This window comes from Mustela lutreola, chromosome 15, assembly GCF_030435805.1.
Source record: "Mustela lutreola isolate mMusLut2 chromosome 15, mMusLut2.pri, whole genome shotgun sequence".
In the NCBI taxonomy this organism is placed as follows: domain Eukaryota; kingdom Metazoa; phylum Chordata; class Mammalia; order Carnivora; family Mustelidae; genus Mustela; species Mustela lutreola.
The window spans coordinates 3,156,140-3,177,870 of record NC_081304.1 but is presented as its reverse complement, the minus strand read 5'-3'; the positions used below and the strand labels follow the sequence as shown (position 1 = coordinate 3,177,870).

At 61.2% G+C, this 21,731-nt stretch overlaps 2 protein-coding genes across 7 annotated transcripts in view; both read right to left on the bottom strand.

Annotated features, from left to right (window-relative positions):
* The window catches only part of TIMP2 (TIMP metallopeptidase inhibitor 2), a 44,645-nt gene that overhangs the window by 13,198 nt on the left and 9,716 nt on the right, over positions 1-21,731 (bottom strand). The window lies entirely within an intron of this gene.
* Positions 2-21,240, bottom strand: CEP295NL (CEP295 N-terminal like). 5 transcript variants are annotated; one of them, XM_059149383.1, is made up of 3 exons: positions 20,189-21,240; positions 19,178-19,316; positions 2-12,289 (listed from the first exon to the last, which is right to left on the bottom strand). In XM_059149383.1, exon 3 carries the CDS (start codon positions 12,120-12,122, stop codon positions 10,458-10,460), a length of 1,665 nt encoding a protein of 554 aa, XP_059005366.1. In that variant the 5' UTR covers positions 12,123-12,289; positions 19,178-19,316; positions 20,189-21,240; the 3' UTR covers positions 2-10,457. The 5 variants fall into 5 exon arrangements, 4 of the variants coding, with proteins under 4 accessions (XP_059005366.1, XP_059005368.1, XP_059005367.1 ...); XM_059149385.1 differs by having other exon boundaries at positions 20,217-21,240; XM_059149384.1 differs by lacking the exon at positions 20,189-21,240 and adding an exon at positions 19,793-20,182.

Sequence of the window (21,731 nt, the reverse complement as noted above, 5' to 3'; positions counted from 1 at the left end):
GACAAAGACACAGAGGTCAGTAGGGCCCCCGCGCCGTCCTGGGGCCGAGGAGGGGCGGGAGGAGCAAGCGAGTCGCCCCCCAACACGTGCCAAGCAGGGAGGGGCAAGAGGTGATGCTCTGAGACCCCTCCGGTCCCAGGATTCTTCAACAAGGATGCTGTCGGGGGCAGCAGGAGCCTGGTCTCCTGGGGCTAGCCGGCTTCCTGAGGCGGTCGCTGATAAAACCCTTCCTTGATGCCACGCTCGCGGGCTTAGGGGCTTTTTAAAATTCTCTCCGGTGTGTATTCCTGGGCGGCTGGGGAAGCAGATAAGCGAATTAACTGGGCGGCGATTGTCACCCTGCAATGGAGACTGGCGAGATCCCGCCGCCGCCCAGCCTCTAGCCACTGCCGGCTCCACACAGGCTTTTCCAGGCTGTGCACGGAGGCCCCATCGCATCTGGGTTTGGGGGTCTTACATCTGAAGGTTCTGGCCTGCTATGCCTAATCTGTCCTAAAAGTGACCCTGAAGAACGTCCTGTGGGTGATTCTTTATAACAACACCACCACATCCTACCAAGGGCCCGACAGAGGAAGGGTCAGAGCGCTCTGGCCGCCCCGCCCCGCAAAGGAAACATTCCCAGGCCCCACCGGCAGACCCACGGGGCAGGTGCCAGGGAGGGAGGCCAAACGGAAAGAAAATGATCCCAGACCATGACACAAGAGGTCGGGCTGGGAAGGTTCTGGAATGCTGGCCAGAGCCTGAGGCTGCTCGGGGGCCGTGCACCACAGGGCATCCTCCCAGCAATTAGGCCAGGACGCGGCCCCAGCCTGCACCCTGATGCAGCCACGGTCGGCTGCTCACGTGTCCCTGGGGACGAGCTCTCCCTTGTTTCATCTGGAGGCTTATTGGCTGGTGACACCGCCTAGTTTAATGGCTTTAAAAGCTTTGCCCTCCACAGCTCAGCTGTGCAGGGTCACTTGGGAGAGAGTTAGGTTAATGTGGACAAAAGCAGAGCAGAGCAGTGAGAAAGAGACAGAGCCAGGCACAGAGGTGCCTCCACCCTCCAGCCCCAGGCAGGCATCTCGCATCTTGGTAACCCCCTGGCCGGGGCTGTCTTGCCCACGGAGCAGGGAAGCCCAGGCATGTGCATCCCGTCTGTGCCCCTCCCTTGAGGCCCAGCCTGTCACCAGAGGTCAGCCCACGCCACCCCCTCTCCGGCCCCACCCAGGCCCAAACCCCGTTCTTATGTCTTCTGTTGGAGCTGAGTCACAAAGCGCAGGTTCCGGTTTCTCAGGCTAAGCCAGGCCCCAACCTGCAAAGCCACATCGAGGAACTGCCATCCAGGGGGCCACGTTCAACAGAAGGCCCTGCCCTTGGGAGTGGGTCAGCCTGTGTCCAGTGGCTCCTCCTTCTCCACCCCCAGTGCCAACATGCTTTTTATAGCTGTGTCCCTCCAGGCTCAAACACCTTCCTCAGCTGCCCACTGCCCTCATCTAAAGCAGGACACCCTCTGCAACCTGATGCCAGCCAGTAGGTCTCTCCGTGACCCCAGCTGCTCCTGTCCTAGCTGCTCTGCCTGTCCATAAGGGTCCCTCGAACCCCAAAATGCCGAGGGGTGCCCCCACCTCTGGACAGACCAGTCTCTTCTGCCCTGAAGACCATCTAGCCCTCGCTGCCAGGAGAACTTCTATGCATCCTTCAAAACCCAGATAAAATCACCCTTTCTCATCTTGCTCTGGGAGATCCTGTCCTCCTGCAGCCCTTGGTACGTTCCACATCTCTCCTCCACCCTGCTGTGAACGCCTGCACCCCTGTGGGCTCAGGGGGCTTCTACCGGGCAGAGGCTACGTTCTCCCCATAGTCGGGGCCCACTAGATCCTTACCAGATGGAACCGGGCTATCCCTGAGACATCCAGGCAGCCCAGGTGAGTCTGTCTGTGGTCTCTCTCCCTGCCTGCCTTACCCACACCGTAGTGCGCTGCCACACGGGGAAACGTTGATGCAAATCACGAACCATTCCAGATTAAGGCCCCAGATCAATGCCCCAGGTGTGCCTGGGCTGTCAGCGTTGTCCCTGGCTGGTGGTAGCAAATGAACCAGAACATCCACGCGAGACAGCGGTTCTGGGAGCAGTGCTGCTGCTGGGCTTTACTAGGACACCCCCAATTTGCCGCACCTTTCAAATGACTTTTCCGGGGTCCGCTACCCCACATGAATCCACGAATAACGGGTCCTGCATCAACTCCCCCGCGGCAATGAGAAAACCCCAGTGGGCAGGTTCCATCCCGTTCCCCGCGTTCAGGTCCAGGCATTTTCTCCTAGAAAAGCCCCTAAGGTCGCAGGCAGTCCGAATCCTTAGTCAACCGGGGCAGCACCGGGCAAGACCCTTCTCTCAGCCCCTGACCGCCGTGCAGGGTCATGGACGCCCCCCCCTCCGCCCCAGAGGCACAGCCGCTCACAGCAGACACCGAGGCACCGCCCTCATCAGCCCCCTGTGCTACCCCGGGACTAGAGGACCCGGATCATGGGACGCGCCGTGCCTGGCTCGTTCTCCTCCTCCTGCAGGTAGGAGGCTGGGAGCGCTGCACCGCGCCGGCCGCTCGGGTCCGGACGGCACCCCCTGGCCAGCACGAATCCCAGGCTCTAGGTCGGACACCGCTTCCTAACTTGCTGGCTTCGCTTTAGGGCGACAGATGACACGCTTTCCTTTTTTAAATGATCGGAAAGAAGGAACTGGTTGAATCCGGGATCCAGGGCAGACTTGCGGGTCGAGGCCAGCTTGTGAACCGGCTCCCAGGCTGCCTTGCAGGGATGTGGGGGTGGGGGCCAGGAGGAACCACAGCGGGGCTGGCCCACGCAAATAAGAACTCAGGATTCCTCGGGGTCTTTGAATGCGGCGCTGGAACCTCCTCTCCACTTTGCGAAATGGGAGATAACGTGAAGGAAAGAAAGAGAATCAAGAGGGGCAAAGAAAGACCAGCTCTGTGGCGATCTGAAAACATCAACACCGTCGGACGCGAAGGAGAGGGGCCAGGGGTACCCCTGCCCACGGAGATGCCGCAGCCGCGCTCAGGGAAGCAGGTGCGGTGCAGGTTCAGCACTCTGGGCGGGGAAGGGTACAAGCAAAGGTTTAGCAAATGAATTCTTCAAAGCCGGAGGATCCCACCGGCAAGCTGAAGGCAGGAGACCCAGGGGAAACAGGCAGAGGGGCCCCACAGGGACGGAGGGCTGGGGCCGCCGCATGGGGGACCCCAGCCAGCTCGGGCTGTGGACATTCTGATCCTCAGCCTTCTGCCCCCGGCATGAGGCCAGAGTGGGGATTTCTTAGCAGCCAGACTCAGAGCTCGGGGTTGAGTTGCCTTTCAGGTAAAATCCTAAAAGCGTGGGCCTCCTCCTGCCCCTGGGAGAAAGGGATAGGCCACGGAGGGTCTTTTGGGACAGTGATGGCCTTCAAGGTGCGTCCCACCCAGAGGAGAAGGCAGACCCGCCGACAGGGGAGAGAGAAGCCACGTCCAACCCAAGCAGTGGGCAGGGGGGAGGCAGAGAGCTCTCCAGAAAGGCATTTCCAACACCCGAGGGGACAGGCATCCCAGAGCTCTGGGATGGAGGCCACTCTAAGTCAAGAATGGGCCCGTCTCGGCCCCAGGCCACTTAACGGCCAGGACTGGGGAAAAGCAAAGAGACGCCAAGAGTCCGAGAGGAAATTAAAATCCAGGCAAGGACACGTTTGCCGAACACCTACTATGTGCTGGGCCGGGTGCCTGGCCCCGGGTGGGTGACCAGCCCGCAAGCTGTCCACTGCCCAGCAGCGAGCGGCTCTGCTCCATGGGCCTGCTCCTGGCTGTAGGAAACAAGAGGCTTTATAAAGATCCCTGTTTTAAGTGCTTTGTGCTAAAAAATGATGGCTTCTCCCCGAGCTGCTCCGATTTTGTTTTTTTTCTTCCCCTTCTGCCGTTAACACAACATCTGGGTTTGAGATCAAGGGTGATACACTGGCTGATGAATTCACCGCCAGATGTTGGCTACTGGAATGCACAACCGTCGACTTAATTCAAAGCACACGCAACCGCAGAGCCCCTGCCCCCAGCCCTTGGCCCGCGGACATCACATGATGTCACTTCCCCCGTTAGCAGCTGCAAAACAATCCCTAGTCCACCCAGCCAGATTTGGGATGGAAAAGAGCTGGGTGGGTGGAGAGCCAGGTCGGGGACGAGAATCCAAAGAACACAGGCTACGTTCAGACTATGAGAGAGGACGCCCGGGAAGGTCCGGGAGGCCAGACTGTCCCTCTTGCTGCCTAGGGCGGGGGTGGGGTGAGAAGAGCCGGGGCTTTCGGGAAACCTAGGGTGTCCTCAGCATACCACGTGGCCTGGGCCGGCCCAGGGCAGGGGCGGTGGGGGGGACATGCTTGACCAGCCTGGGCAGAGATTCAAATCACCCCCCCCCCGCCCACTCACAGCTGGCACCCCACCGACACCTTCTGCGTCCGTGGACATTCCTGGGGAAGCAACGGAGAAGAACGAGGCGTCCCCATAACCTGTGGGCAGCCAGACTGTGAAAAAGAACCTTCTCTAACGAGTTCATTGACTTCACACCCACTGAGTCGTTTTCACTATCTTGCCGTGAGCCTGGCAGCTCTCCCACGGGAGAGCTACATACATAACTATCTCCTAATGGGACACTTCCCCAAGGGGCCGCTCTGCTGGGCAGCCGCTCCCAATTCCAGAGCCAGGTCAAGCTGTGGCTGTTAAAACATGACTTTTAGATCTTCATGGGCTTGTTTGGATGCACTCAGCTCACGCTAAGTTCCCAGGCCCCGGTGCTGGCCAACGCCAAGCTTCTGGCTTCGGGAAAAATCATGCCCTTGCCCAGAGGAGATGTGGGAATCTCTGGGGTTCGGAAAAAACATTCGTCTCTAAATCCAAGGTCAGAATCCCTCCCCAGATCATCTGAGTCTCACCAGCGTCCTGACTCAGAGTGGCAGGGCTAGCTCAATGTCAGTGGAGGCCACGTCCCCTCTCAGCCCAGCCCGCAGCCCGCAGCCGCCAGCGGGAACCCGGGAGGGTTGACAGGGAGACCGCTGCCCGCGGGGATGGCATTGCTCTGCTCTTCCATCCTCGCCCCGGCCCTGGGGTCCCTCCGCTGGGGGCCCGTTCCCCGTGCCACTCATGTAGGGGGAGGGAGAGATGGGGCCCAGCACATCTGCCAAACACCCTCCTGTCCTGTCCCCAGTCGGGAGGGGGTCACCCTGCACAGTGACAGGAATGCAGCTGAGCCTACCCCACCGCGGGCACGGGGGTCTGAGGGCCATCAGGGGGTGAGTGTGCAGAAGGGCACGTGTCAGATGGAAACGGGGCCACTGCGCTGCCCGGGCTGCAAACACCTTCCGTGGGTCCCTCGGTCCACTTGTCTTCCTGCTGGCCTCTTCAGAGGAAGCCCAGATGCCCCTTCCTCCAGGGGTCTCCTCTCTGCTGGGGGGCTGGGGGACAGCTGTACGTTCCCTGCTTTTGTCCACACTCTCCAGAGAACAGGGTGCTCCGGGTCTGGACATGACACCCTCCCAATCACAGAGCTGCCGCCATCCCCGTAACACGGTAGCATCCGGCAGCTGGCATCTGGGATGGGATTCTTGTCCCTTTGGGCAGACAGGGGACGCTGCACGGCTGGTCGACCCGGCTGAGGTCCCGGGGAGTTTTGATGAGCTTGTCCAAAGCCCGGCTGAGGGCAGCGCAAGGGCGCCCCCATCCCACCCAAACGCTAGCCCTCGGGGCCAGACTTGGGAAAGCGAGGGGGTGCCCCACAGCCCCGTCCACACCCAGACACGCCCCGCAGTAACAGCGGCAGCTTTGCCCTGTAAGAGCTAGAAGGAATCGAGCACGTTTCCAGCGCCCTGCCCCCCACCGCTGTGGGGTCCCTAACTGCTTCGGGGGGCATCGTAAGGGCGGTTTTGAACCTCTCCAACGGGACTGCATCTGCTTCGCAGGCAGGGTGGGCGACCTCCCGCGCTGGAGGGCAGGGAACGGGGCACACAGGGATTGAGAAAGAGAAGCGAACTCACATGGACCGCGGGCCCACTCAAACCCTCTGGGTCTCAGGGCCACAACCCTCCCCACAGAACTGCACATGGAAACGGGGTGCGGTCCAACAGCCTGGGAGATGTCCCAAGGAATGCGAGGCGTCAGCACTGGCTCGGCACCCAGATGTCCACGGGAGCGTCCGGCCCCACCTGCCCCCCGGCCTCGCTGTCTGGCCACACCCCGCCTTTGCAGGTGCCCCTCGGTGGTGGTGGTGGGGGGGACTTTCCTGGGACACCCGGCTCTGCCTTCCCTGGTGTCAGGTCCTGGCTGCTCTCAGTCAGCAGTGGGGTCGACTTCCGCCAATTCACTTCTTCTAGGGAACTGAGAAAAAGGTGGGGACAGGCACCATTTCATAACTGAAATCTTCCTGTGGTGGCAGGAGGCAACCAGGGGCTCCCTCCGCCTGAGCCGCAGCCCCGACAGACCCGGTGCCACCTTCGGGTCCCTGAAAGCCTCCTCACCCCGGGGAGCCGACCGACGTCCCCAGCTCTGGGGCAGGGCTGCGCCAGTCCAGGCCGAGGGCAAGGTTGGCCGGCGTGACTCGGGCCGCGGCGGGCATGTGTGCGCTCACCCGCCCCTCGGAGCACGTGTGTCTGTGGGGGCCGAGGGTGGGGTGGGGAGGGTGACTGGACAGCAGAGCGCAGTGTGGCCGCAGCCCTGGGCCTTCCGAGATTCTAGCACATTCCCATGAGCTGCTGTCCACTGGACACCCCGTCTCCATGGAGACCAGCGTTCCCACCTCCACTTCCTGTCCGCTGGCTCAGGCCCCCCGGGGAGCACAAGGGAACCAGCCCTAAGAGCTCCTCGGCTGTGCAGAGAGAAGCTGGGGGGGGTCGCTGTTCAGCCGCCTGCCCCAGCCCGGGACCCCGGCGGGCCCCCGACTCACGCCCTGCCACTCTTCCTCTCCCTGGGAGCCCAACAGGATCTCATGCGCCAGAGGCCTCGGTCGCGGTTCCCGAAGCCTTGGGCGCAGGCCCTTCCCATTCACGTGCTGCTGAATCACTTGAAAAAAATGCACCCCGATCCTGGGAGGATTTGCTGAGAACAGTGCGGCTTTGTGGAAGGAAGTGCTGCTCTGCACTTTCCCCGCCAAGACCCCGAGGAGCGGCCAAGCTCGGCCCTGCAAAGCCGCAAGCCCGGAGCCCGCAGCGGGGGCAGCAGCTGGACGGCGCAGGGGGGGGGGGGGCAGAGGGGCCATCCGGCCACCCCGCTGCGATCCTCGCCTGCCCACCCGCTGGCAGAGGGGCACGGAGAGGCTGGCCGGGCCTGCCCCCACACTGCCTCTAAGGCTGGGGCCCCGGGGGAAGTCTGTGCCCCTCTCTGGGCTACCCCACAGGCAGCGGTGAGAGCGGGAGGGCCGGGCCCATGGCCCGGACTGGGCAGCCACCCTCCCCCTCGTGTAGGACTGAGACCTGCAGTCTTGCGGGCTGACCCCAAGCCGTGGACACTCAGGCAGAGGATCCCAGGGCGAGGATCCCAGGGCCCGCGCTCCAGCTTCCGGCGCGGGGAGCACCCGGGAGGTCGTGTGCCCGCCCCTCCTCCTACACCCTAGCCGAGCAAGCAAGGCTGCCCCCCGGACCCCCGGAGCTGGCAGGGTCGAGAGGCGTGCTCAACCCTGCACTCCCTCCCCAGCCGGCAGCCCGGCCGGGGCTGTTCCAGCAACTGTAGAGGCGGCCACGCATCCACATCAACCCCCCCATCGTGCCACAGAGGGAGGAGGCGGGGGCGGGAGGCCGTCCACATGTCGGGGCCGTCCTCTGCTCACCAGAAGAACCGCTGCAGGTCTGAGAGAGGGCCCTGGGCCCCAATTTTAAAAATCTTCATTTCCCCTTTATTTTACGTCTCTGAGGGTCTAGACATCATCATCACCCCATAACCGCTCACCTGGCTGGGGGGCGGAGGAGAAAGGCATGAGGACCCTCGGACCGGACAGTAAATGTTCTCGTCAATTCAGAACGACATGGAAACAGGGACGCTGCCCCCGAAAGTGTGAACAGCAGCATGAAACCCACGGAAAGTTCTAGAAGATACACTGTTCGCAGAGGGTGGACCCCCAGGGGAAGACGCAAGAAGCGGGCCAGGACGACAAAGGCGCACACAGTCATTACGTCAGGAACCCCTGCCGCCGCCTGGCCGTGCGCCATGGCCACCTGCCAGGAGCCCCCACTCGTCCAGGCGGCAGCCCGGGGTCCCACGGCCTCTAGCACCGTCGTCCAGGTGCGTCTGAGCGCTCTGCAGGGAGCAAAGCCGCACCCGTGGCCCCCTGCAGCCCCGGTGGGCAAGGGCAGGGTGTCTCATCCTGCAGCCGGGGGGCAGGGTAGGCGTGACCACCGGGCACCGGTGACTCACCTTTTTCCTTGCTCCCCTGTCCATCTCCTATGTCTACCTTTAGCTCAAGTGTGGCCGGGAAGGGGCACTTCCTCGCCTAGGACACTCGGGCCACAAATACTACCTTGGTTAGTAGAAACAAAAATAACCCCTGACAGGCAGGCTCGTCCATTCAGCGGACCGCAGCCTCCAGGCGCTCAGGCTTCGGGGCCCATCACACCCAGGGCTTTAAACCCGGTGATCCCGCAGCGCCCTCTGGGACCAAGGTGACTCTTTAGCAGCAGGCGGGAGCCCCAGGTGACCCCACAGCCTGCAACCACAGCCCAGCCTCCCCCAGCTAATCCTCATCTGGCCTGGGAATCCCAGAGCCCTCCTGGCCCCGGGGGCTTCGTGCTCACTCATGTTGGGCTCAGATCGGACGGTCAAGTTGGCTTTGCAGCCCCAGACCCGTGACATTCCAGCAGCAGAGGACAGAATGGAAACAGGCTGGGACCAAACAATTTTCTCTACCTAACATGGAAAAGCCAGATAAGACAACGGAGCTCAGGGAGATGCTTTCAATGAGATTAAGAACAAGAGATCACAAAAGCTCCCTCACCCCGGCTACTGGGGATTTGAAAAGTATCCCCAAAACTTATAGGGTGCCGTCCCTACCCTGTCTGAGTGGCCCGTGTGGGGGTTCCGTGAGCCTGATGCAATCCAGGGAAGCGCTTGGGTTTCTAATGGGCCTGGGTCACCCCACATCTCCCTGTGCAGCCCGCAGGGTGAAACAGAGGCATGAACCCCAAGTCTGGCAGGCATGCAGCTGAGGAGGAACGGACCAGGGAAGGAGCACACAGGCAGAAGCTGTTTCTGAGAAACAGTCTAGGTCCTGGGTTTGGGTGGCGGGTTCACGTCCTTCATCATGCTATGCAGGAAGCATCCACTAAGGGACAGAACGCCGTTCATGGACCAGTGACAGAAATGCACCAGGACCGAAGACAGATGATCTTCTTCTGTGGTCCTGGGGAGGGAGGGAGGCAGCCACGTCCGCCCTGCGCCAGTCCAGGGGTCACCCAACTGCCGCTTGAGGTCTGCACCCAGTCACCTCCCCTCCCCATTTCTGTGAATAGAGTCTTACTGGGAACCTGGCCCTTCCCATCCACTTATGTGCTGTCTAGGGCTGCGTTCAAGGTGCTGGAGCAGGGATGCGTCGTGGCCCCAGAGACCGGTGGGCTGGCAAACCTAGAACGTTTATTATCTGGTTCTCTGCAGAAAACGTGTATCCGTCCCTATTCCTGTCTCTAAGTATCTGCCACTGGCAGAAGAACCCCATCCCGCCCAGGCAGGGTGCCCAGGGCTGCCGGGTCTGGGGTGCACCCACGTCCCAGGGGTGGGACATGACCAGCCAGCCAGGCGCCCCGCCCCTGCCTGCCCCAGGCCGAGGCAGCTGGCCAGCGGGTTGCTGCAGACCCCTCCCCTTTCTTCTCTGGGGCTCTGTCTTTGTCCCCTTCCCCTGCCTCTCCTCTGCCCGTCTCTCCCTGTCTCCCTTCCCAACAGTAAAGTGACAAGAACGTCGTAAGCCAAGTCCCATGAAATGAGGTTGGCTTTGGTGACTTGCAAGACGGAGAGTCGTTCGCGCGATCTCCCCATGTGTGTCTCAGCCAACTGCCAAGCAACAAATGATGTATCTTTTGAAACTCTGCCCGCTTGACCTTGGATGCCCCTGAAGTCCAGCGCTTATCTGCTGAAAACGTCTGGATTCCTTCCCTCACCTGCATCCCTGGCTGAGCTCCCGGCCTGCACCAGCGGCCTCAGCCCCCGGACCCGCCTCCGCGCCCCACCCGACAGGTTCCCAGGGTCGTGCCAGGGAGCCTTCCCGGATGGGACTTGGGTAGAAGGCCTTTGGGGGCGGGGGGTGGGGGCGGGGGGGGTGGCAGGGACAGGTGGCCCACTGGGAGGGGGCCCACGGGGTCTGAACGGGGAAGTGGACACACACACAGACTCTCTGGGTGGGGGGTACCATTCCCGGCATCACGCCCGCCCGTTATCAGTGATGTATTTTTATCATGGGTGGGACGCCCGCTCTTATCATATCCTCTGAAACTCTTGCAAGCGTTTCCTGGCTTCTGCGAGAAATTGCTTGTGCAACTTGTTTTGCTCTTCAATTTGCTGCTGAAGGTCATGGATCATCTGACTGTGCCTGTCATCGTCGAGGATGAAGCCGGAGGCCCAGGGGGAAGTGGTGTCACCGGCACACGCCCCTTCCTCCTCGGGGTCTAGGGAGGAGTAAGACGTCAGGCAGGCCGGGCCTGCCCTTCTCTGTTCTCTCTGCCCTTCCAGCCCGGCCTGGGAGCGGGCTTCCCAGCTCAGCCCCGGGGGCCCCGTCCCGGGCACTGGCTCCAGCAGCCCATCTGGTCTCCGCCACAAGGCCACGAGGCTGGCTCCGTCTGCCTGTTCTTGCAGGAACCGGCGCCGGGGGCCCTCCGCCAGCGGGTCAGGTCTGGCCAGCGCCTCCCTGGAGCCCAGGCCACCCAGGAGCCGGTTCTCTGCACCGATAAACACCCCCGCCTTGGGAGACAACGGTTCACTCATGGTCTTAGACGGGAACGTGGTCGGCCTGAGATATTTCTGGTTCTTGAGGTTGCTCAAGAACTCCTCCAAGCTGGTTCGGGACTCGGGGGCCTTTGCCTGCGCTGGCCCCGTGGGCTCCGTGCCGGGCTCCACGTCCGCTTCTGGGCCCACCGCTGGCTGGTGGCGCTGGGACTCCCCCCTCGGTTCTTGCACGTCGCGGGGGCTGAGCTCGTCCCTGGCGCTCTGATCCGCCGCGGGCCCCAGGGCAAGGTGCAAGGTCAAGTGCTTCTTCAGCTCCCTGTTGGTGTTGAACAGCTCCTGGAAGGCGAACTCCAGCTCCCTCTGCCACCTGCTCTTGTCCCCGCGTCTGCAGAGAGACGCCTGGGGCGCAGCACCCCCTCCGTGGGTCCAGCAGATGGGCCACGGCTGTTCTGGGTCCTCTGTGTTTCCCTCGGGGCTCTGATCCAGAGAGCGATGGGTGCGGCCCTGACCCGGAGGAGTTGTCCCCTTTCCCGGCCGCCGCCTCCTGTCCCGGGCTCCTCCTCTCTCTCTTCTCTGCAGATGCCCGAACGCCCCGGGGACAGCCAAGAACGCTTCTCTGTCCACCCCTCTGCTCCCCCAGGGGTCAGCGGGACGGTGGCCACCGCGGGCCTTCATCAAAGGCGGTCGCTTGCTCTTATTCTGCTCGCGGGGGCAGAGGGGGCGACGGGTGAGGCCTGCGGCTCTGGGAGCCCCCAGCTTCTCGGGGCCCGCGGCTCTCCTCTGGGCCTGGGTGAGCCGGGCCTGCTGTCCAGCCAGCCCTTCTCTGTGATCTCTGTGACTCTTCTCTTCTTGGATGGCTGCTCTGTGCTTTTCCCAGGCCCTGGGCGGCCGGGCTGTTCCTCGCTGGGCCGGCCCCTTCGAGTCAGGCCGGTGCTCCCTGGCCTGTCCTCCCCCAGCACCTAACCGATGGGCTAAGTACAGGTGCTCCAGGCCCCGGCCGTGCTGGGGCTGGCCGGGGGCCTCCAGCTCCTCAGCCAGGCGCAGGGGCTGTGGGCTCTTCGGCTGAGGGAGGTCTTGTCTCTGCAGGGCCAGGGGTCCCTTCTCGCGGACCTGCAGCAACCTGTGCTTCTGCTGTAAGCGCGGGGCCTGCTGTTCGGGGCTGGGACTCAGCCCGGCGGCTCTGTCTGCATTTCTTTTCATGTTGGTGACCTGTGCGGACACGGCTTCAGAGCGACGGTGGCGGGAGCCAAGAGCAGGAAGCAAGGCGCGAGGGGCCGGAGAGCCACAGTTGCCACGGCCGGCCCACGCGAAGCCCGCACGACCACGACACACTCTGCCGCCCGGAGCGTTCTGAGAAGAGCGAGCCCCTGGAGACAAGGCACACGCAGCTCTGAATGCAGGACGAGAGCTAGAACGCATCCCTCCCAGTCACTTAGGCCAAGACCCACCCTCAAGGGCATGGGCTCAGGTCCCCATCTGTCTGGCACACCTTTAACAGGACCCTGAGGGGCAGGTGTTTTCAGCGGGGTGTGGTTTTGCTCTCCAGGGGACATCGGCCACGTCTGGGGACATTTTTTCTTGTCAGAACTTGGGGGAAGAGATGTACCTGGCATATGCAGGCCAGGGACGCTGCTAGACAACCTGTGCTGCCTGGGACGGTCCCCACAGTGGACAGTGGCTCAGCCCCCCTGGTCAGCAGTGCCAAGGCTGAGACCCCCACCTGATCTCCCACCTTAGGAGGGGTGTTGGGACACTGGTGGGGGTAGGAGGATGCAAGTGGGCTCTGCAGGGGGGCTGCTCACACACGGGGGGAGGAAAGATGGAGGAGGAGCCTCTAGGTTAGGGTGTGAGTGCGTGCACGTTTGTGCATGTGCGTGTGTGTGCCTGTGTGTGCCTGTGTGTGCCAGTGCGTGTGTGCAGGTATGGATTAGTGTGCGTGCGTGCACGTGTGTACATGCACAGGTGCAGGTGGGTGCACACATGAGGGTTGTGGGGGGTGTGCAAGTGTGCACGTGTGTCCGTGTGCGTGCATGTGTGCGTGTCCGTGTGGTACTAGAATCCACTGCAAACCCATCAGGGAGGCTTAAGCTTCTTTTCTCAGAATCCAGAGCTCTTCTTCTGTGGGGTTATCGGAGGGGGACACTTTGGCATCAGGAAGGGACCCGTGCCCCGCAGGCCCTCTTAGACCAGGAGGGGCATTTACACCAACAAAGCGTGGACTCACACCTGTGGCCACCTGCTGATGTCAAGACCAGCCAGACCGATGGGCTAAAGGAGCCCCTTCCTGGGCAGGGGCAGGCCGTGCCGAGGGCCCCTCCTCCACCACCCCCCCCCCCCGCTTCCACGTTAGTGTCTGTGCAGCCAGGCTGAGCCAGGCCGGCCCAGAGGCACGGCAGGAGTCGGAAGACGACCCCGCGTCCGGTCCGCGGAACACAGAACAGTTACAGCTATCTGCTCATCCTCCGTGCGATAACCCCGTGGGGTAAGGAGCCACCAGCACCCCTGGTTCACAGGTGGGGAAACTGAGGCAGGGCCCACTTAAGAAACTTCACCGGATCACACAGCTGGCAAGTGGCAGAGACGGGTCTGTGTAGCTCTCGTGAACCCAGTGCCTTTGACCAACCGAGGCCACTCACACGGCCACCGGCTTTCGGTAAATCTGATCTGGTTAGACCCTCAGAACAGCGGTGAGCACTCCACGCAGCTACTCTGCCAACCGGCGCGATGAACCGGGGTTGGGGGGAGCCAGGGCACCGGCCGTGAGTGCCCGGGATTCGGCAGAGGAGCCCCCGGAACTCAACGGGAAAAGGAATAGTTTGGGTGTTTTCGTGACAGATCGTAGCCCTGTGCAAAATCACACCACGTATGAAAATGAACTCAAAACGGAGCACGGACCTTAACGCAAGGTCTCAAGCTATCGCTTCGGCGCGAGACACACGTGTGCCTTCACGACCTCGGGTCAGGCAAGGACTCCTCGGGTACGACCCCCAAAGCACAAGGAACAGAAGAAACCGAGAGGATGGGGGATCAAAACTAAACACATTTGCAAGTCGAGGGGCGTCATTCATAAGAGAGAACAAAAGGCACAGGCTGGCAGGAAGGACCCGAGAATCACACGCGCAACAGAAGGCTTGAATCCAGACTCTGAAAACCACTTGAGATGCAGTAAGACAATCCGATCTTCAAACGGGCCCAAAAAAACAAAGGCAAAACAGACACTCGATTAAAGAGAAGGCACACGGCTCATGAAGCGTGAGGCTCCAGCATCGCCTGTCAGCGGGAGGGGGGAGCACGCGGAAGCCGCGGGGGACCATTCGCGCCCACCGGGACGGCGATGTCGAGACAGACGGACCCTAACAAGTGCTGGTGAGGACTTCGAGCCGCCGGCTTCCTCCCACGCCGCTGGCGGAATGCAAAACGGTGCAGCTGTTTTGGAAAACAGTTTGGGCGATTCTGAAAAGGTAAACGCAGATTTGCCGTATGTCCCAGCAACCGCACGCCGGAGGGTGCGCCCCAGAGAAAGGCAAGCGCGGGCCCAGAGCAAAGCCGTGGGAGCGCAGGCGGACTGGCCGACCTTCCCGGCTCACGGGGAAGACAGGAGTTTGGGTCCGAGTCGCAGATGTGCCTGGGCTCTTTCCGCCCTGCGAACGGCCACTGTGGGGTCTGGACAGGAGGGGAGAGCAGGGACTGTCCCCTGTCCAATCTGGAAGACCCCTGGAGCAAGGGAAAGCGCACCCCGGGGCCAGCGGTCCCCTGGCTCACCTTCTGTTAACGGCGATGGTTAGTAACGCCCGGACATGCCTCTCCCGCTCCCGCTCGGTCACCCTGACCCAGAGCCCCGGAGAGGCCCCCCCAACAATACCACGGAGTTGGCTTTCCGCGAGACGGGCAAATGCATGGAAACAGAAAACGGCTGGACAGACTTCTTGAGGACAAAGTGCGGAAATTACAGTCAGCTCCCAGTTCAGGAACTGAAAACCCCGTGATGCCCAGCAGACGCCAGCTTGCCCTCCGCCCACGCCCCCAGCTCCTCCAAGCTGCCACCCTCCAGCCCGGCCCCCCGCGCGAACGTGAGGCCGGAGTGTTCTGAGTGTCCTGGGGTTCTCCCTCTGGTCTCGTACTCCTGCTCCCCCCACGCCGGACGGCTGTCTGCCCCAGGCTGGCTGCCTTCAACCCCTCAGGGAAACCGCAGCCCCCGCCCCGACAAGCCCCACTCAGAGCAGCAGACGGACGGCGCGGTGGACACCGTCTGGCCTCCCGTGCCAAGCAGACACTGGTCCCATTCTCTCACACCCCGTGGCCCCAGTGTGGTGGCTACCCCCGGCCAGTCGCTCCAGTCGCCCTCCAGCAGAGACGGGCCCCTGCCAGGCCGCGGGGGAGACCTGCTTGTGGGCGACCAGCTGGCGCCAGGCCCAGAGCAGACTCCAGGGCCCCTCACGCCCATGAGCAGCGATGCCGACTCTGCCACGATCAGAGGCCTGGGGGGGGGACACAGACCCGGGGCTCTGAAGTCAGACAGGACAGACTCCACCGCAGGGTCTCCAGTCCCGTGGCTCCCTCCCGCATACAAGAGGCACAAGGCGGCCCGCACAGGGCTACGGAGGGGTGACACAGGCGAAGCCATGCATGTGCCCAGGACCCGCCCGCTGCCTGTCCTCACGGTGGCCTCAGAACCTGCAGGGGGCCCAACCTGCAAGCGGTGGACGGTCACGTGGCTGATCCGTGGCAGTTGGCTGGGACAGACCCCGCAGCCCTCCAAGTGTCGGCATCTGCTGCCATGACGCTGTAGGTGGTAGTGGGGCCCCGGGCCCCCGGAACGATGCCTGTGGTCATCAGAATGACAGGACGTGGACAGCGCACCCCTCAGGGAACGTGGGGCGTCCATCTACCTCGCATAAACCTTCTTCTCGGCTGGAACCCACAACATGATCTGAGGGCTCATCTGGGCCCACAGGACTGCACGCGATTTCACAGACATTTAACTAAATGAGGTCACGTGTGTGAAGAAAACGGTCAAACAGAGTTTGATGTGTGGACAGGACACTGACCACCATGTAAACCTCCGTGGCACAGGCCATCGCTCTCGCCTGGTCTCACTACGACAGGGGAGCTCCAGCCCTATCCCCACTTTCCGATGGGGAAACAGACTCAGAGAGGTTAAGCAACTTGCCTAAGGCCACACAGATCAAAGCAGGACAGCAAGGGTTCATGCCCGAGCAGGCTGACCCCCGATCTGAGTCGCAGGCCCCGCGGCGGAGGAGGCTCAGTGCTGGGAGCCAGGACTCTGTCCTGGGGTGAACCTACCACCCGCGCACTCACCATCGCGAGAGGCCTCTGTGCAACGGGCCGGGCCATAGTGTTTGCTGCGTGTTTTTACCGCGGTTCATCGAACGCATCACTCTCCCCTTTCCCATTCAGGTATTTTCCTTAAACACGGAAAGGCCAGATCCGTCCCCAGGCCTCCCAAATCTTGCTCGGAGCTGGATTTTGATCCCACAGGTCTGGGGTGAGGCCGGCATTCTGACTTGTGAGGCGCTCCCCGGGGATGCGATCCTCAGGCCCACGGACCACACTCTGAATAAGGCGGCCCTAGCAAACGGCGCTCCCTGGTACCAGGGTCTCGAGCGCCCTCCTCCCGGCCTCCTCTCCCACCTGCGCCCCTCCTACAAGACTCCTGACCAGCCTCTCTGCCTCCCCCTGCCCTGAGCCTTACTCCAACACCTCTACGCTCTGGTGTAGCCACCGCCCTAACTCAGCACGTGGCATCTTCACCCACACCAGCAGGTGTCCCGGCACTGTCCACAGGCCACCTGCAGCATGGTCCACTGAGCCGCCAGTTAAAATGCAGATTCCCAGGCCCTGCGTCAGCAGGGAGGGGCCCAGACCCCGGTCAGTTCACCATCTCCCCGGCAATTCCTAACAAGGTCAATGATCCTGGGGCTGTGGGCCTGAGGACGGGCTGGCAGCTCTTGACCCAGCTCCCCTCCCCAGCTGGGCTGATGCCCCTCCCACCGCGACCCAGGTCCAGGGCCAGAACACTGCTCGTGTGGGTTTCTCTTCCTCACCCTACCCACGGTTCCCCACGCCTGGTCCAGTCTCTCCTTCCTCGAAGGACATCTCCCGGCCTCTGTAGCAACAACAGAAATGCTCCTGCCTTTCTCCAAAGGCCTACCGGCTCGGCGCCTAGGTGACACGTTTTAGCACTTCTTCTTTGAAACATATAAAAATAGACACAGAAAGGCCCCCATTAGCTGGCATGGCCAGAGAACATTTCCCTAGAACGAAAGCTTACGCTTTCATGTGCCAAGTTAATAATTTCTGTCTTCTGAGAGGCCACAGAACAGATCAAGTTTGACCTTTTCCGGCACACTGCAGATAAGCTTTTGGACTAAAACATAAGGAATCCCTTTAGGGCTTTTAAAATGCATAGAACCAAAAAAAAAAAAAAAAGAAAAGAAAAGAAAGAAAAAAATATATATGTAGGACACAGTGCCTCTACATGAAATGACCCCAGCATATAATCTGGGCTCTACAGGTCGACTCTTTATAGCTTCCTCTGTCCTCGGCTCTGGCTGTGAGGCACAGACAGACGGACAGCACCCTAGCCTCCTTTCCCTCAACAGCCTGACACACACGCAGGGAGCTTGCTAAACCTGCGTCTAGAGCATCAACGGAGTCAGCGGCACGGGGCATGGATGGGCTCTTCTGTGAGTCAAGTACACGGGTGTGTGACTCCAACCTACCAAGTCTAACGGGGGACAGCCAGCCTCCAAGGACCCACAGGGACACAGAGAACCAGCTGCGGTGTTGGAAGGCGCTCCTCAAGCTCAAAAGATTTTTTAAAGATTTTATTCATTTATTTAGAGGGAGCAAGAGAGCAGGGGAGGGGCAGAGAAAGAGAGAGAGAGAATCCCAAGCAGACTCCACACTGAGTGCGGAGCCCAACAAGGGGCTTGATCTCACGACCCTGAGATCCCAATCTGAGCTGAAATCAAGAGTCAGATGCTTCCGGGAGGCAAAAACTGGTCAGGGGCCCCTCTGGCCCAGAAGATTTTTTTTTTTTTTTTAAAGATTTTATGTATTTATTTGATTAAGAGAAAGAGCACAAGTAGGCAGAGTGGCAGGCAGAGGGAGAGATAGAAGCAGGCTCCCCGCTGGGCAGAGCCTGATGCAAGGATGGGGCTTGATCCCAGGCCCTTGGGATCAGGACCTGAGCTGAAGGCAGACACTTAACTGATTCAGCCACCCAGGCACCCCTGCACAGAGGATTGTTAATGGGCTTGAATGCCTGGTCCAACATAACGAGGAACCAAGTACTAGGAAGACATTTATAACTCGCACATGGGCCCCCAATCTCACCGCACAAATGTAGAGCGGGGACAGGTTGGCAGAGACGCACGGCCAACAGAGGAGGTGTGATCTTTCCCTGTGAGGTTAGAGGGACCTAGAACAAGCAGGACAATGGTCCAGCCCAGTGATGCCCGGCTCGGATCCCAGCTGGGCATTCCGGGCCCTGGCGAGCCGAGCTGGAGGGCAGTGGAAGATGCAGGCCGACACAGGAGAAGCCCATCCTGCTCCCCCGCCACAGGCCGTCCTGATCAAGCGAGGCGGCCCGTGGGGCTCTGCAAACTGCCCGAGGCTTACAAGAAGGCTCTGTGAGTGTCTGAGCACCACAGAGCTGTAAAGACGGGGGATGCGGCGCCCCCAGGCACACAGCCGACAGACGTGGGTCTGAATAGCCATAAAGAGGTGTCGAGAGCTCACAACGTCTACTTCGTCTACTTCGTCTACTTCGCAAACGTCGGGGGACAGTTTCATGATCAAAGTCTAACTACTGAAATGCTCAGGAATTCACCTAAACAAGAAACAGACAGGGACAAGTGTGCAACTTCACTAAATAAGGAGAAAATCTGAACAACGGAGGGACTGGACTTCACAGAAAGAATTCAGAACAACTAGAGTGTTCAGTGAGGGGGAAGAAGCCGCAGTCTGAGGTCAGGAGGAGAATGAAAAACCCGACCGAGGAAAAGTCCTAAGGAACCAAGAGGGTTTGCAGGGGAACTCCCAGGTGACAGAAAAGTCTAGAGCAGCACAGTGTGCTGGTGCAGAGTATGAACTGTGTGATCCGGTGCAAGCTTCCTAACTCGGGGGGCCTCGGTTTGCTCCTCTGTGAAATGGCCATAATAAGGGCACTGATGGTCATTAGGAACACCCGAGCGCTCAGTACACTGTTCGGGGAATAGGATGGTACTTACTGTGCGTGTCTCCAGATGGCGGAGCTAGACCAAGAGCACATTACAGGGAGGCAGAAACAGGCCAGGTGGAAAGAAGCACTTCCTACAGGATTGTCTTGAAATCATTGGGCTGACTTGGTAGGTAGTGAGACACCCATCACTGAAGGCATCCAAGCCAAGCCCGGATAAAACAAACGTCAGAAACATTTTGAATTCCCATTTCTTTGAGTTCCGGCCTCTAAAAATACACTCGGTGACACAGTCTGTGTCACCCAGAGCCTCGAGGTTTGCCCACTTCCTGACTCTCAGCCAAGTCCCAGAGTAGTGGTTCCTAAAGCCAGCTGGGTTTTGGACCGCCTGTATCAAAATCCCTGGGGGCCCGGGGTGGGGGGTGGGGGAGTCACAGTAGGCAGGAATCCGGGCCAGGTCCCACAGCAGATTTTTGCACCAGAATCCTGCAGTGGGGGCTTTAGATCTGTACGTCTAACTGTCAATCATCCTGACGGACAGCCTGCTTGGGACAGTTCTAGAAGGCCAAGATGGCCGGGCAGCCTGGCTCTGAGGGAACGGCTCAGGCTCATCATGTCTCCATTATTGCCTTGGCCAGTTTTGGACTCAGAACAGGGCCAGACTCACAGTGGACCTGGCCGGTGGCTCACTCGATGTCCCTTGACGAGGCCAGTCATCGGGTTCCCCTCTCCCCTCGGACTCCAGGGACACAGTGCAGGTCAGGTGGTGGCCCTGACCAACAGCTGTTCCTGCTGCACGATAACCTCTCCCCACTCCCCCAAACCACCATGTTCCTCCCCAACCCCGTCCTGCCCCCTAACCCCCACCCAACTCTACAGGGAGAGTCCCACAGCACAGGACTTTCAAACTAGCCTTCTGGGCATGCGGCCTGGCCACCCTGACCAGTCCCACTTCCCAAGGCCCCAAACACGGGGCACACACAAGACCCGCCCCACCACAGATGAGGGGCGGGCACCGCGGGACTTTGGTCGGCCCGTGCTGGGGTCTCCAGGACCCACTGACCAAAGCAGGCTGGATCGCAGCTCCCCACCTCCACCAGCGGCCCGGCGTCTGCCCCAGCTGGTGAACCATGGCAGGCTGCTGCCACGGGAACCACAGAGCTGCTGGCCTGTGACATCAGAGCAGGGGTGAATTCAGGGGCAGTGACAAGCCAGCCGGAGGGCAAGCGCCCAGCAGGACACCTGCTGTGGGTCTAGCAAACACAACAATTTGGCTCCAAATTGTAGGGGGACGGCCCGGACGCAGGGGCATCTTGAAGGTCTGGCACGTGTGCCCTTTCGGTGTTAAGGAGGGGCTCTGGGCGAGAAGGTCCTTTCCTCCCCAGCCTGGCAGCACGTGCCAGTGCTCCCTGCCGGGGCTCTTCCCGGCTGTCCCAGGATCCCCGCGCGATACCTGCCGCCCCTCCCCGCCGCAGGGAGGGCGTCCGCTCCCCCTCGGGTGCGGGACACCTGCTGCTCCAGGGGGTCACTGCCCTGCAGGACTCACGGGGGGGGGGGGGCAGGGAAGAAGGGCTCCCAGCCCGGGCCCCCTTGGGCCACCCACGCCCCCAAAGCAATCGGACATATCTGACCTCGTTGCTAGGGCTGGGGCACCCTCCACGAATCTCACCACCGATTCAGTTTGGGGAACAGGACTCTGGCCCTCAGAAGTCAAAGCAAGCGATCTCGGGGTCTGGTTTCTGGAGAGGAGACCGTTCTTAACAGGAACTTGGCTGAAGTGTGGGAGTCTCGGGGACAAAAGCCTTTGAGGCTGAAGGGCCCCGGGAGGCCTTCTTCCCGCGGGGAGGGCTCAACCGCAGCCCACCCCCGCCACCCACTTTCATTGGGGTCCCTCTTCAGGGTCTGTAGATGGGGACTATCCCTCCGCAGCAAGCACCGTCAAGCCCTCGAGCTCTGCATGTGGCTGGTGTACCCACGCCCTTAAGGGACAAGATCGGGGGCGGTGTGGGGTGGCGGACGGACGTGGCCTCCACACGTTCCAGCTCAGAGGGCCTCTGCCGGCCTTCCTGAACGCTCCAGCACGGCCACCACGGCCATCCTCTCCGCGCTGCTTCCGGAGCGAGGACATCCCCCCCTCCCCACCTAGCACTCCCTCGGCGCCCACCCCTCTCCCCCACCCGGGACCGCGCTCCACAGCTGGACCCTCACTTTGCTGAGCTGTAACTTTCCCAGGGACACGAATCACTCGCGCTCACGGCGGGAACGTGAGAAAACGCATGCCGGGCCGAGGACATCGGACTCCCCCTCCCCCCATCCGAGTTCCCGTAAAAAAAAAAAACCCAACACCATTTGGTCCCGCGGAGCGTCCAAAGCTGTGATTGATTTAACCGCCCCCCCCCACCCCCGCTGCCATGCATGTAGGTGTTTCCAACGTTTCCCGAAGACAAACAGGACGGAGAGGAATATTCTCTCGTCTAAACGCTCACATGTGTCCTCGATGGCTGCCTGGATACAGAGCCGCCTGCCTGATCAGAGGGGGGCTTCGCTGAAAGCCCTCCAGCCCTCTCCAGCGCTCAGGCTGCGACAGCGCAACCCTCTCCTCAAGC

Coding starts and splice junctions, on each gene's coding strand:
- CEP295NL (XM_059149383.1), bottom strand. CDS start 12,122: ATGAAAAGAAATGCAGACAGAGCCGCCGGGCTGAGTCCCAGCCCCGAA.